This window comes from Pogona vitticeps, chromosome 5 (genome assembly GCF_051106095.1).
Source record: "Pogona vitticeps strain Pit_001003342236 chromosome 5, PviZW2.1, whole genome shotgun sequence".
NCBI lineage: Eukaryota > Metazoa > Chordata > Lepidosauria > Squamata > Agamidae > Pogona > Pogona vitticeps.
The window spans coordinates 62,397,599-62,409,968 of NC_135787.1; the positions used below are offsets into that span (position 1 = coordinate 62,397,599).

General features: G+C 39.7%; 1 protein-coding gene across 4 annotated transcripts in view; it reads left to right on the forward strand.

The window, feature by feature from the left end:
* LOC110077890 (plasma kallikrein) overlaps positions 1-12,108 on the forward strand; it is a 31,225-nt gene extending 19,117 nt beyond the window's left edge. For 3 of the 4 annotated variants that reach the window (XM_020791454.3, XM_020791455.3, XM_073001352.2), the window contains 5 exons: positions 2,468-2,642; positions 4,886-5,061; positions 5,262-5,357; positions 7,691-7,830; positions 9,869-12,108. In XM_020791454.3, the coding sequence (XP_020647113.3) occupies positions 2,468-2,642; positions 4,886-5,061; positions 5,262-5,357; positions 7,691-7,830; positions 9,869-10,024 (743 nt within the window). In that variant the 3' untranslated portion in view covers positions 10,025-12,108. The remainder of the gene's footprint in view (positions 1-2,467; positions 2,643-4,885; positions 5,062-5,261; positions 5,358-7,690; positions 7,831-9,868) is intronic. The other variant, XM_073001353.2, reaches the window with a different exon arrangement.
* Positions 12,109-12,370: the final 262 nt, after the last annotated feature.

Genomic DNA, 12,370 nt, shown 5'->3' on the forward strand with positions numbered 1-12,370 from the left:
CTATTGTCAGGAATGACAGCACATATCACATTGCAGATGAATGCCACATAGGGCTAACTTTGTAGTTCATCTTCCACTCCTAATTAAGAGCTACTTTAGTATAAATCTTTAAATTTTCTGACCTTGACTGTAGCAGTACATATTATAATATAAAGTAACACTCTGTAATAGTAAACCAGTGTTTAATTATGCCTCAACATGTATCTACAAATTCAGCAGTTTCCGATGTCTTGATAGCTCTTTTGGCTTGTAACGCAATGTTCCCCATGTTCTCTTAACCAACATCTAGCTGTTCCGAACTTCACCCATGTCCCTGAACATGCCATGTTAGTCCAATACAAACATTTCTGTACAAACAATCTTTCTGTGAGAGCCATCTCTAGCTATCATGAGACCACCAGCTTCTGTTTGCTGCTTTGTGTTTACTCTTCTTCTTGAAAAAGAGTTACATAGTTCAAGCCCCTCAGAGCTTCCTTTCAGATGAGGGCTCATCTGGGCTCAATACTTAAACCTTTTCTTGAATGCCAGGATGATTATAAAAGAAGGAATGCCTTTGAGTAAGCTCAGTGTGCTTTCCCATGACTACTGTATAGCTATGGCTGGATTGGATATATTTGTGTCTGAGGGAGATCAGCCCCCAGTTCCACAGCTCCCCTGCCTCATCTGGAAAAAGCCAGGTCCTTGAGATCCAAAATCCCCAAACCAGACCCCCCCTTTCTGTGATTGTTACCAACACCCAAAAGGCTTTAAAATATCAGATTTCTAACAGCTTTGCATCTTCATTCCCATCAAGGTGGCAGTGTGTAAGTGGTAGTTTTTAGACTCCTCTCTCTGTGTATATTTTGTGTCAGACTGCAAAACAGACTGTGAAGGCATCTTCCTCTTCTTCTTTCTTCCTGAGGAGAGACACATGACCATCTTATACGCCTTGTGTTCTGACTGGGTTGCTCCTGGGAGGGTTGTTTTATGAGGGTAGCTGCTGTGTGATGGGTTGCCGTTCTGTAGTGGTGGCTGCTTTGCATTTGGTTGCTGAATGCTGCAGCGCCCAATAGCTTCTGGTATGAGAATACAGTACGTATGTTGGAAGGGGCTTTGGGGATAGCACTCATATAAGCACTTCACATTGTATTTGGTAGGCATTTCCTTCCATGCTGCTTGAATTAGTTAGTCTCTGACCAGTGACTCTCCAAGTTTAGTACGTCATCTGTGGCATGCTCTTGAGCTGGCAGGGTCTGGATATTTCAGGAGGCAAGCACCTGCCCTCATTAGCCCTCATTTTCAGTCCATTCCTCTTCATAACCTAGATGGATTTTGCTTCTCCAACTTACAGTGGCTCTGAAACTGGAGAGAGAAGCTATGGATTTTGTTGGGGCATGGAGTCCACTGTCAGGATTGGAGATGCCTTCCTTACCTTTGCTGGCATTTCTCAATAGCCTTTTCTGAGCCATGGGGTTTCACTGTAAGTAGGGACATGATGAAATTTCAGCAGTCTTGCTAATGATCAAAACAGGTTGTCTCAACATGATAATACAGCCTTTGTGGATTCTCAATCGCTACTCTCCATAAAAAGGTCTTGCCTCAAGAATATTCTACATGTAACAAGTGCTTTTTCCTCTCCATCATGGCTTGTGAAATTTGTGCCACATCCCTAGCATTCCCCCCCCCCAGTGAAACTAAGAACACACAGACACAGCAAACACAAAAAATACAGGCTGAATCTGCAGACATATGTTAGCAGCCTTAACCTATGCTACTACGTTTGAATAGTCCATGTAACAAGACAACATCTGTTGTAGCTATAAATTTTGCATATTTACAGAAATGGGTGAAAACTGATCTTGTACATGCACTTCTCTTAGAGATGGGTGGGGTGGGGATATTTGTGGCCAGGATAATTTATACTCCACATTCTCATTTTAGTACACATGAACCAGATCAGGCATTACATCCCTAATTCTATGAGAATTCAATGATCAGGTCACCCAAGTCATGTATGGTTTGACCCTGAAAATACGCCAAAAGGATTCTACAATAGGAGAAATTACTTCTGTGCCTGTAACCTTGTTTTTCTGAAAATGGCCTGAGAGACACACAAGGTTAGGCTGCCATGACACCTGGTGGACACTAAGTGAACATAAATAAGCTTCCCTTGGAGTACTGGTGACTTTCTTCTAGTGTCCCCATATGGGTGACAACAAGAATTGTAGCGATGACTGAGTGGCTTTGGGGGGAATTCATTTTGTCTCACTATAATTTAACACACAGCTTTGTTGAGACAATGACCCATCTCCAGTTCATTGTGAAGGGTATAAAAGCAGCTTTCAAAAGAGTGTTAATAAATTTCCTAACAAAACTTAAAATTATATATATCTGATTAACCTGTGTAGTGTGTTACAGTTAATTAAACTGAGGCAACATGCAGAGCACTGAATGCAACTTGGCTTTATAAACTGAAGTATTCTCTTAGTCTGTGAGCAGAAACCCAATACGATCGCAAGGATTGTAGGTGGAATGAATGCTTTCCCTGCTGAATGGCCCTGGCAGGTCAGTTTACATGTGAAGCTCTCTACCCAAAGCCACATGTGTGGTGGCTCCATCATCCGTGACCAGTGGATCTTGACTGCTGCCCACTGCACAGAGGAGTAAGTAAAACCCTTCTACAATTACCACAAAGGATGGAGTGAAATATTTATTTTATTTTATTTTATTTTATTTTATTTTATTTTATTTTATTTATATCCCGCCTATCTAACCACTTAAGGCCACTCTAGGCAGCTTACAGCAAGGATAATTACAATATAATTAAAATAATTTTAAGTAAGGGGAAAAACTTAGAAAAAGTGAAACGAAAATGAGGGGAGAAAAAAAACACAACAACAACAAAAAAGGAAAGGTCAGGAATTGGCTGAGGGGAAGGCCTGCCGGAACATCAGTGTTTTTAATTGATTTTTAAAAGCACCCAGTGAGGGAGCTGCGCGAATGTCAGGGGGAAGGTTATTCCAGAGGTGAGGAACCACCGCCGAGAAGGCCCTATTTCTTGTCTTTTCTTTCCGGGCCTCCCTCGGCGTTAGGCTCCTCAGCCTCACCTCCTGAAATATAGAAATAGAAAATAGAAATATGAACCTTGAAAATAGGAGTACTAGCAAAATCCGGCTACTATCTGCCTGTGCAGTGAGAATTACAGTCTCAGAGCTGGCAAATTGCCATTAATTAAAGAGTTCCTTTTAGTTCCTGCTTTGATTTTGGAGTGCATGCCACTTAATCTCTTTGGGCAAAAGTGAGAATTACAGCCTGTGTACCCTCAAATCAGAGCAGGAAGTCTTTAGTCAACAGCACCATTGCTACTGAATGGACAGAGCTCTGCAGAGTGTACTGGCCTCAGGCCAGTATAAGGAACTGCGTAGGTGCTTCCAGGACTGGTAGCTGAACCCTTGAAGGCTGTTCTAGAAATGATACATAGGAAGCATCTTTATGCTGAGTTCCTCTGGCTTACTAAGGCCCAAACAGATCATCAATGGCTCTCCCATGGGCTGAATCTGGGTTTGTATAAAAAGGGATGATCCTTATTATCGAGCAATGCTCCTGCCCCGAAGTGTGGAGAAGAAGAAGCCTGTTCTCTAGGTATATAATGCACCTTTTTTCAACATTGACCATGTTGTAGTGAATTGCTAAAGGCTGCATGATATAGCTGTATCGCTAGGGGTGAGTAAGTCTTACTTAAGCTCAGTTTCTGGGAAGAAACGCTTTAGGAAGCCAGGTGACAGCAAGAGCAAGGGGGAACTGTAACAAACAAAAGTAAGTGCAGTCTTTGCTTCAGATATGCACTGTTTGTTTACATCTAGAACAGAGTATTTGAAAAAGGTTGCCCTGTTCCTGGTTTTAATTGTCATAGTTTACAAAAAGAGGGACATGGTGGCGCTGCAGGCTAAACTGCAGAAGCCTTTGTGTGCTGCAGGGTCAGAAGACCAGCAGTCGTAAGATCGAATCCACAGGACGGAGTGAGCTCCCGTCCCTTTGTCCCAGCTCCTCGCCAACCTAGCAGTTCGAAAGCATGCAAATGCGAGTAGATAAATAGGTACCATCTTGGTGGGAAGGTAAACAGTGTTCCGTGTATAGCCGCGCTGGTCACATGACCACGGAAACTGTCTTCGGACAAATGCTGGCTCTACGGCTTGGAAACAGGGATGAGCAGCGCCTCCTAGAGTCAGACACGACTGACTAAATGTCAAGGGGAACTTTTACCTTTACCTAGTTTACAAAATGTTCAAGCTCTGTGGGTTGCCTAGTTGGCCACTGTGAGATAATAGATTATATTGACCCTTACTGACCTGATGTTCAGCAGATATACTGTACAGTATGGGCCAAGGGGATGTTGGATAGTGATGTTGTGGAGTTATAGAAAGATATGGAACAAAGCTTGGAAAAGAATTTTTTTTACTACAGCTCCGAGAATTCTCCAGCTATCACAGCCACTGGACATGCTGCCTAGGAGATCCTAGCAGCTGTAGTCCAAATGGATAACTTTTCCAAGATCTGATGTGTAGGACGCCAGGTTGAGTGAAGTTGGATGGATAGAGACTTGGTCTGTCCAGCGCAGCTCTCATGTTTTCTGTTTTTATGAGAAGACGGAAAGAACTTATAGAGGCAATGACAAAGAAACTAAATGGTAGAAATCATTTCAGATATTATAGGGTGCAAGATTCATGAGCCAAAACTACTAGCGGTAAGAATTAGTTGCTATACAAATGCCAATGATTAAAATACAAGAGACAAGAAATATCTGCATGCATGTTTTAATTGGCTGATCAGGTAGTTTGCATGGGTAAATGGAGAACAGACTCACACTCCAGTATTTCATTTTGGTTTTCTTTGTTTCTCCATTTAGCCTTTTGATAACTCAAGTTTGGCGTATTTATAGTGGCATTTTGAAACAGTCAGAAATAAATGAAAATACCCCTGTCTTCAAAGTCCAAGAGATTATTGTTCATCCTAAATATGTAGCTTCTGAACAGGGATATGACATCGCCTTAATGAAACTTGACAGACCTATGAACTTTAGTGGTATGTATGTTTCTGCTTATTTCAAAAATCCTTACTGTTGTCTTTCTCTCTCTAAAATTAATGCACATTGACCAGATTTAATTAACTGTTTTTCTGTCCAAGAGGGGAGGGATAACAGGTTGAAATGCTAATAGGTATATGATGTATTTTAAAATAAAAACTTTGCTATCACTATCTAATCCTTTCAAATGGATATTTAGCTTTACAGCAACCTTTATGCCTGCCAAGTGAAGAAGAAATAAACACAAAATATGACGAATGCTGGGTGACTGGATGGGGTTACACAAAAGAGACAGGTATAAAAATTTTAAATGTAGACATAATACCCATCTTCACAAATGATAAATTTGTACATGAATGTTTTAACTAGAAGAGGAATTCTATCCCACATTAGCCATTTGTTGATTCCCAGATTGTCTTGGATGAAGGAGAACTTACCATATATACTCAAGTATAAGCCAACCCAAACATAAGCCAAGGCACCCAATTTTACCACAAAAAAACTGGGAAAATGTATTGACTCGAATATAAGCTGAGGGTGGAAAATGCAGCAGCTACTGGTAAATTTCAAAAATAAAAATAGATACCAATAGAATTACATTATTTGAGGCATCAGTAGGTTAAATGTTTTTGAAGATACTGCCCTTCTGAGCTGTGAGACACACTTCACTGTCTGCGGAGGGAGGACTCATACCGGATGCTGCACTTATCTACTCCTCTACTGTTACATAACAAGATGGAAGGAGACGGAGGAGGAAGGTGGGTACATAGAATATGCAGAAGGAAGAGGATGGGAGTGTCCTGGAAGCGGAAATGCAATGTACTTAACCTGGGTCATCGGACCACCCACAGAGGTTTCAAGTGCCTGTAGATGAATGAGGGAGTCCGGAGAACACCTGCACTGCAGGGGAGAACATGTAATTTTGACACTCGAGTATAAGCCGAGGGGGGTGATTTTTCATCAAAAAAATTGTGCTGAAAAACTAGGCTTATACTCGAGTATATACAGTACTTCACCAGTGCAATTACCTACCAGTTTTGTTGCTCTGGATGGAGCATGTCACTTGCAGGTAGAAGATCTCAGGTTCAACTCATAGCATCTCCACATAGTGCTAGAAAACAATTCTGAACCCCTGCCTAGACGAATGGTCTAACTTGATTCAAGGCAATTACTTATGCTCCTGGTCTCCTTTCCTTGGAAACTGCAGAAACCCACGCATGCTTGATGACAATTCCACAAAAACACCACGAAAACCACACTCAAGGTTCTAAACACAAATTCCAGAACCAGTGGCCTGGTAATGATTTAATGTTAGGGACATGAGCTTCCAGTTGTGATGCAGAGTCTTCCACTCTCCTCCTCTGCCATGGCCACAAAGAACGGACTGGAAAACATCCACTTCTGCTTTTAAACCAGGGGTCTGAAACCATATATGGGCAAAACTCAGATGGTTTCCCCAATATTCACACACTGAGTTATGGAAGGTAGGGGTTTAAATCTAGACACTGCTCAGCCCCACACCTCTCAATAGGATTTTCTGCCCTTTCCCCTTCTCTACCATGACATGATCATTCACAACAGAACAGCAATCAATCAAGAATGTGATGATTACCATCTTGCTAAAGCAAACCTACCTGCATAAAAATCATGGATCTCCTCCTTTCCCATGATTCTTCTTGGATCATGGAATTAACTTTGTTATGATGTTATATTATTACATTATATAAGAGTGCATTTGGAATTTATGATGATGTTAGTTGTCTGCCCTGCCTTCTGGGTTTCACAACAGAAGCATTTGCTGAAGTCAACCACAATTATTTATTATTACACCTGTGTCATGTTCCGTCCTTTAATTTCAAAGCCTATTAATGAACTGGAAAATGAGAAATAATACCTAGGTTTTAAACACTTAGTCACCTACTCAGAAAGGAAGAAAGAGGAGCTAAGATTTCCTGCACAAAATGTTTGTAAACCTACAAAGGAAAGACAATAGTGCCTGTCCTGAAGAGTGCTATTAATGCATTCATAAGAAGCATTATCACATGCAAGTGCAAGCAAACCCAGGATTTTTACATGAGTTAGGTTTGCCTCTGCAAGATGATGGCCATCACAGTCTTGATAATGTCACATTCTGTTGCCCAAGTAACTGTTCGTAATGGCTGGTGTTCAAGGGCAATCTTTCACAGCCTTCAGAAGCCAAGTAGAAGTCAACCTGTGCTTTCCTGTACCATCTACACTTTCATGTTTAAATGTACAGTGGAATATCTCATAGTATTTTCTACATATTTTTTTCTCAGGACTAATTTGGTACTCTTAGGTTCCTGAAACTGATTAAGATAGCCAACATAATAACCAAAATCAATAAAGAGAAGAGAAATCATATGGGGCAGGCTTTTAAGGTTCACAGAAACAGGGGTTGCAACAGTTATTTTTTTTAAAGCACCCTACACCTGGGTGTTCTGGAATCTGTAATTCAAAATGGAACTTTTCTCAGTTCCAGAGAGGAGTCTTCCATTGGTTCTTGTAGCACCACAGTGTGTTCTGGCACATAGTTAGGGAATTACTGATCTTCCATATTGCTGAGATGTCCACCTCTTCCCTTTGGGTTCTATTTCTATCATATATTAGGTCAAATAGAAGACACCCTACAGAAGGTTAAAATTCCCCTGATATCAAATGAAGAATGTCAGAACCAATACCAAGACTACAGAATAACAGAGAAGATGTTATGTGCTGGCTACGCAGAAGGTGCAAAGGATGCTTGTAAGGTAGTACTGTAGCCTCTTATGTGTTACCTAGCAGGCAGAGCTGGCCCAAGCATTAGTCAGAATGAGGCAGCATCTCAGATGGCAGGTGCTGAGTGGAGGCAGCAAGATATTTCAGAGGAGTTGTGTACTGTGCAGCTTGGTCTATACTCCTTTAAGATAACCATCTAAGACAGTGGAATATTTATTTATTTAAAATATTTTTATGCTGCCTTTCTCCTTGAAAAGAACCCAAGGCAGCTTACATCATTGAAAGACAATATTTAAAGCTGAAAACAGTGAGAATACAATAGTGGTTTACATCATCAGAAGACAATATTTAAGGCTAAAACAATAAGTATATAAATATTAAAAAGGAACAAACAAGTATTACTCTGAGAGGTGGTTAACACATGTAGCACAACCCAGTGAGAACAGTAATGCATAACAGTCCATCTAAAAGTCACACTCATGTAGCCAGTCACTGAGGGAAAGCTTGCCTGAAGAGAAAGGTCTTTGCCTGCTGGCAGAAAGACAGCAAGGATGGGAGTCAGTCTGGCCTCCTGTGGGAGGGAGTTCCAAAGTCTGGGAGCAGCAACAGAGAAGGCCCTTTCCTGTGTTTCCATCAGAGCATCTGTGAAGGTGGTCGGACCACAAAAAAAAGGCCTCTCCTGATTATCTTAACACTCAAGCTGGCTCATAATGGGAGACATGGTTTTTGAGATAGCTTGGACTCAGGCCAATTAGGGCTTTATAGGTTAAAACCAGCACTTTGAATTGTGCCTGGAAACTGATTAGCAGCCAGTTGAGCCAGGAAAGGTTATGTGATCCCTGTAACCAACCCCAGTCAGCAATCTGGCTGCTGCATATGTTGTTCTACCATAGGAGAACTTTGAAGAAAAGTTCAACTTCCAGTTCAGCTAGCTTTTGCATATGTAATGAGCTCATTTTCATACCAGCATAATAACACCTATGCACACTAACTTTAACACTAATTTTGAAAAAAGATCCTGGGAAATGTAGATGGGAGGAATCTGAAAATGTCAAAATTATCACCCACTGCAATTCCCATCATTTTAAATATTAGTTTTTTTAAAAATGCACACCCCTATTTAGCTTTGGGTTCTTCAGTGGAATTGTGACTTGTACAATCTTGAGCTAACCTGGTCACCTTTGACGACTTTCAGGAAGCCATTGCTACCATTATATACAGCTGGATTATGCTTGCATTAATCTTTAAAGACTGAAAGGGACAGAAAGGCCCACAATTGGTTTAACCGACCAGATAGGCGGGATATAAATAAAATAAATAAAATAAACAGAGTTTTCAGCTTAGACTGGGTAGGCCTGAGTTTGTATCCTCTCCCATGTATTAAGCTTTCAAGGTGATCCTGGCCTACCACTACTTCTCAGCTTCTCAAGAGTCTTTATAAGAGTCTTCTCTGAGATCTTAGCTTGGACAATAGATTAATAAGAGGTACTATTAGCAACTGTAAAGAAATAAACACAGTTTCAAGTATGTTGGATGGGCAATTGTTTCTCCTCACTGCTTCCCTAACTAATAATGTACAGCGCAAGCATGTTTTAGTAGACAGAGGTCAGTTGCTGCTTTTGCACAAGTAGGGGTTTGGGGTCTAGTATCCAGTTTGGGGTCTAGTCTCCACTAGGATCCCAAATTTCTATCCTATAAGCTGCTGTCTTACTATAGCAGCATGTGCAATGACGAAGGAAGAAAGATTGCTGCCAAAATTTTCTTGTAGTTATATTAGATAAACAAGACCTCAAATTAAACATTGTTATGTCTCTTCTGCAGTTTGATTATATATTTGGTAACAAGGGTCAGTTCTGGATTTCTTTACTTTAATCCTTAAAATGGCACATCACAACATTGGATGTTATGTTAACTTGTTATGGCTGTTTTCCACAATTCTAGGCAATACTTTGATGTTTATCTAAGATCAACAAATTAAATTGTTTGAATGATTTAATATCAACATGGTGTGGCTGTAAAGTTTCCAACTTTTGACTGAAATTATGCACATTCTTTTCTTTCTTATTTTAGGGAGATTCAGGTGGCCCTCTGTCGTGTAAATACCAGAACAAGTGGTACTTGGCGGGCATTACCAGCTGGGGTGAGGGATGTGCTCGCCCAGGACAACCGGGAGTTTATACAAATGTGGCTGAGTTTGTAGGTTGGATTCTAGAGAATACCTTATAGCTAAATATCAAAGGATAGACAAATGAGTCTATTTTCACTCTGGTCACTTTTGCATGTGTTCATTCATGTGTCTTTTTCATTTCATTTTTTGTTATAAACATTGAATCATAACTGTAGAATTTATAGCATTTGAAAGGACCCTAAGAGTAGTCAATTGACTAGATGGGCAGGGTATAAATAAATAAATAAATAAATAAATAAATAAATAAATAAATAAATAAATAAATAAATAAATAAATAAATAAATAAATAAGAGTAAACAACTCCAAACCTCTGCAGAAGCAGGAAGTCCACACCTAAAGCATCTGACAGATAAGCCATTCAACCTTCTTCCAAAGACCTCCAATGAAGGAGAGTCAATTGTTATCAAATACCTGCTGCTGTCAGGAATGTATTTGTTATGATTCATTAGATTGTCCTTTCTTATAAGTAGGATTCATTGGTTTGGATCCTGCTCCGCCATCTTCTCTGTAAAAACCCTTCAGAATTCTAAAGACGGCTATAATATTTTGTCTCAGTCTTCTGTTCTTCAGGGTATATATGCCCTCAATAATTCCTCACAGGACTGGTTTCAATACTTTTGAATGCATTTTGTCCTCAAACACCTGTCACATGTTGATAGGAGAACAACATCACCGGCATTCACGTAAGTGCAGAATCCAAAGGATAATTACATTCTCATTTGCTCATTAGTCCAGAAGGTGCAAGTCAAGCCAATTCACATCAGAGTTTTTGAAAGCTGAACATTTTTTCTAGTGCCCTAACATTTTCAGAAGATGAAGGCAGACAGTTCTCATTTTCTCTGTGAAATATCTTAAAGGTTCTGAGACCCTTTTAATTTTAACCAGGGCTACAAGTAATCTGAAATTATTGAAATACCACATGGTAAAAATCCAATTAAAATATTCAACCTCAATCTTTGCTTCTAGTCTATTGAGGTACTGTATATGTTTTTATCTGTGGACACAACAGAGGGAAAGGATTTTTGAGCCAATTGAAATCAATGCATTTTAATATTAAACATGTTTACTCAAAACTAGTCCCACTAAGTTCAGATGCACATATTCAAATAACTGCTATCCATGCTTAGGTACACTTAAGCATATTGATTTTAGCAAATCCGAATTGGCTCCAAATAGGATTGCAACCATATGCATCAATTTGGTGTTAACGAAACCTTGATTTAACTATAATTTAGATATACTGAAGAACAAATTAGGCTTCAAGGGAAATGTATCTTTCCTGGGATTGGCCCATTTCCCCCTCCCATAATGCAATTTCCTCAGAGATACAAGCCTGAGCAATCAGATTTGCAAATGAATCTTGTGTTTACTTGCCACTGGCCAATCACAGAACAAAGCAGGCTGGCATGCAAAACACAGATGACGAAAATAATGTTCTGTGGCAAACATGGAAGCACTGGTTCTAAATACCAGATATGCATATTAGCACATCTAGTTTGAAATTCTCCTGGATTGTTTTATATTCCTAACTAGAAGGAGACATTTTTCTTGAACAGCTCAGCTACTTGGTCTAACATAACAATTTTTAAATTTAACTTACTGCAGCAACAGAAGGAATGAAAACAACAACTATGTACTAGCTCATTTGAAAAATAACTAATCATCAAAATGAAAGACTTATAAATTTTTCTGTTTTTAAAAAAGGATTTCTCTGGTTAAAACTTGAGCAAAGCAATGGCTGTCCTTTTATTTTTGTCTTCTGGCAGTTTGACATTTATTGGTGATTTCTGGGCTGTGTGGCTGAAGGTGATAAATAGATCCATTTGTAGAATGGGTTGTGGGATAATTTTATCAAAGTAATTGTCCCAGAATTGACAGAACACATGGGTGAAGAATTGTATTTCCCCAGTTAAAAAAGTGGTATTGGGGGAAAGTGATGGACCCACATGGGAAGCTGATCTTCAGAAGAAAATACAGTAGTGTAAGAAATATGAAGAGATGATCAAGCGGAAAAATCAAATGAGTCAATGTTGAGTATGTAAGAGTAAATTGATCTTCTGTTCAGAAAAAGTCTATTAATAGCAGACTAGAGTTACAAAATAAAGAAGTCCTTCTTTTTCATTGTTGAGCTTTCTTTGGAACATTCTGCAATGATAGCAAGACTGGAGGTCACTTGCCTTTGGCAATGATCTCACTAGGATGTTGATTGAACCACTGATGTCTTCAGTCACAACCCCTGCAGTTTTTCTTTGCCAAAACATACTGAAATGTGCTGATCTGTGTTTTTTGTTGTTGTGCTGAGAAGAAACTTGCCGAGTCTTATCTCCAAAACACTGATATTGTTCCCCAAAAGTATTTCACAGTGCAGTCAACTGACAAGAGG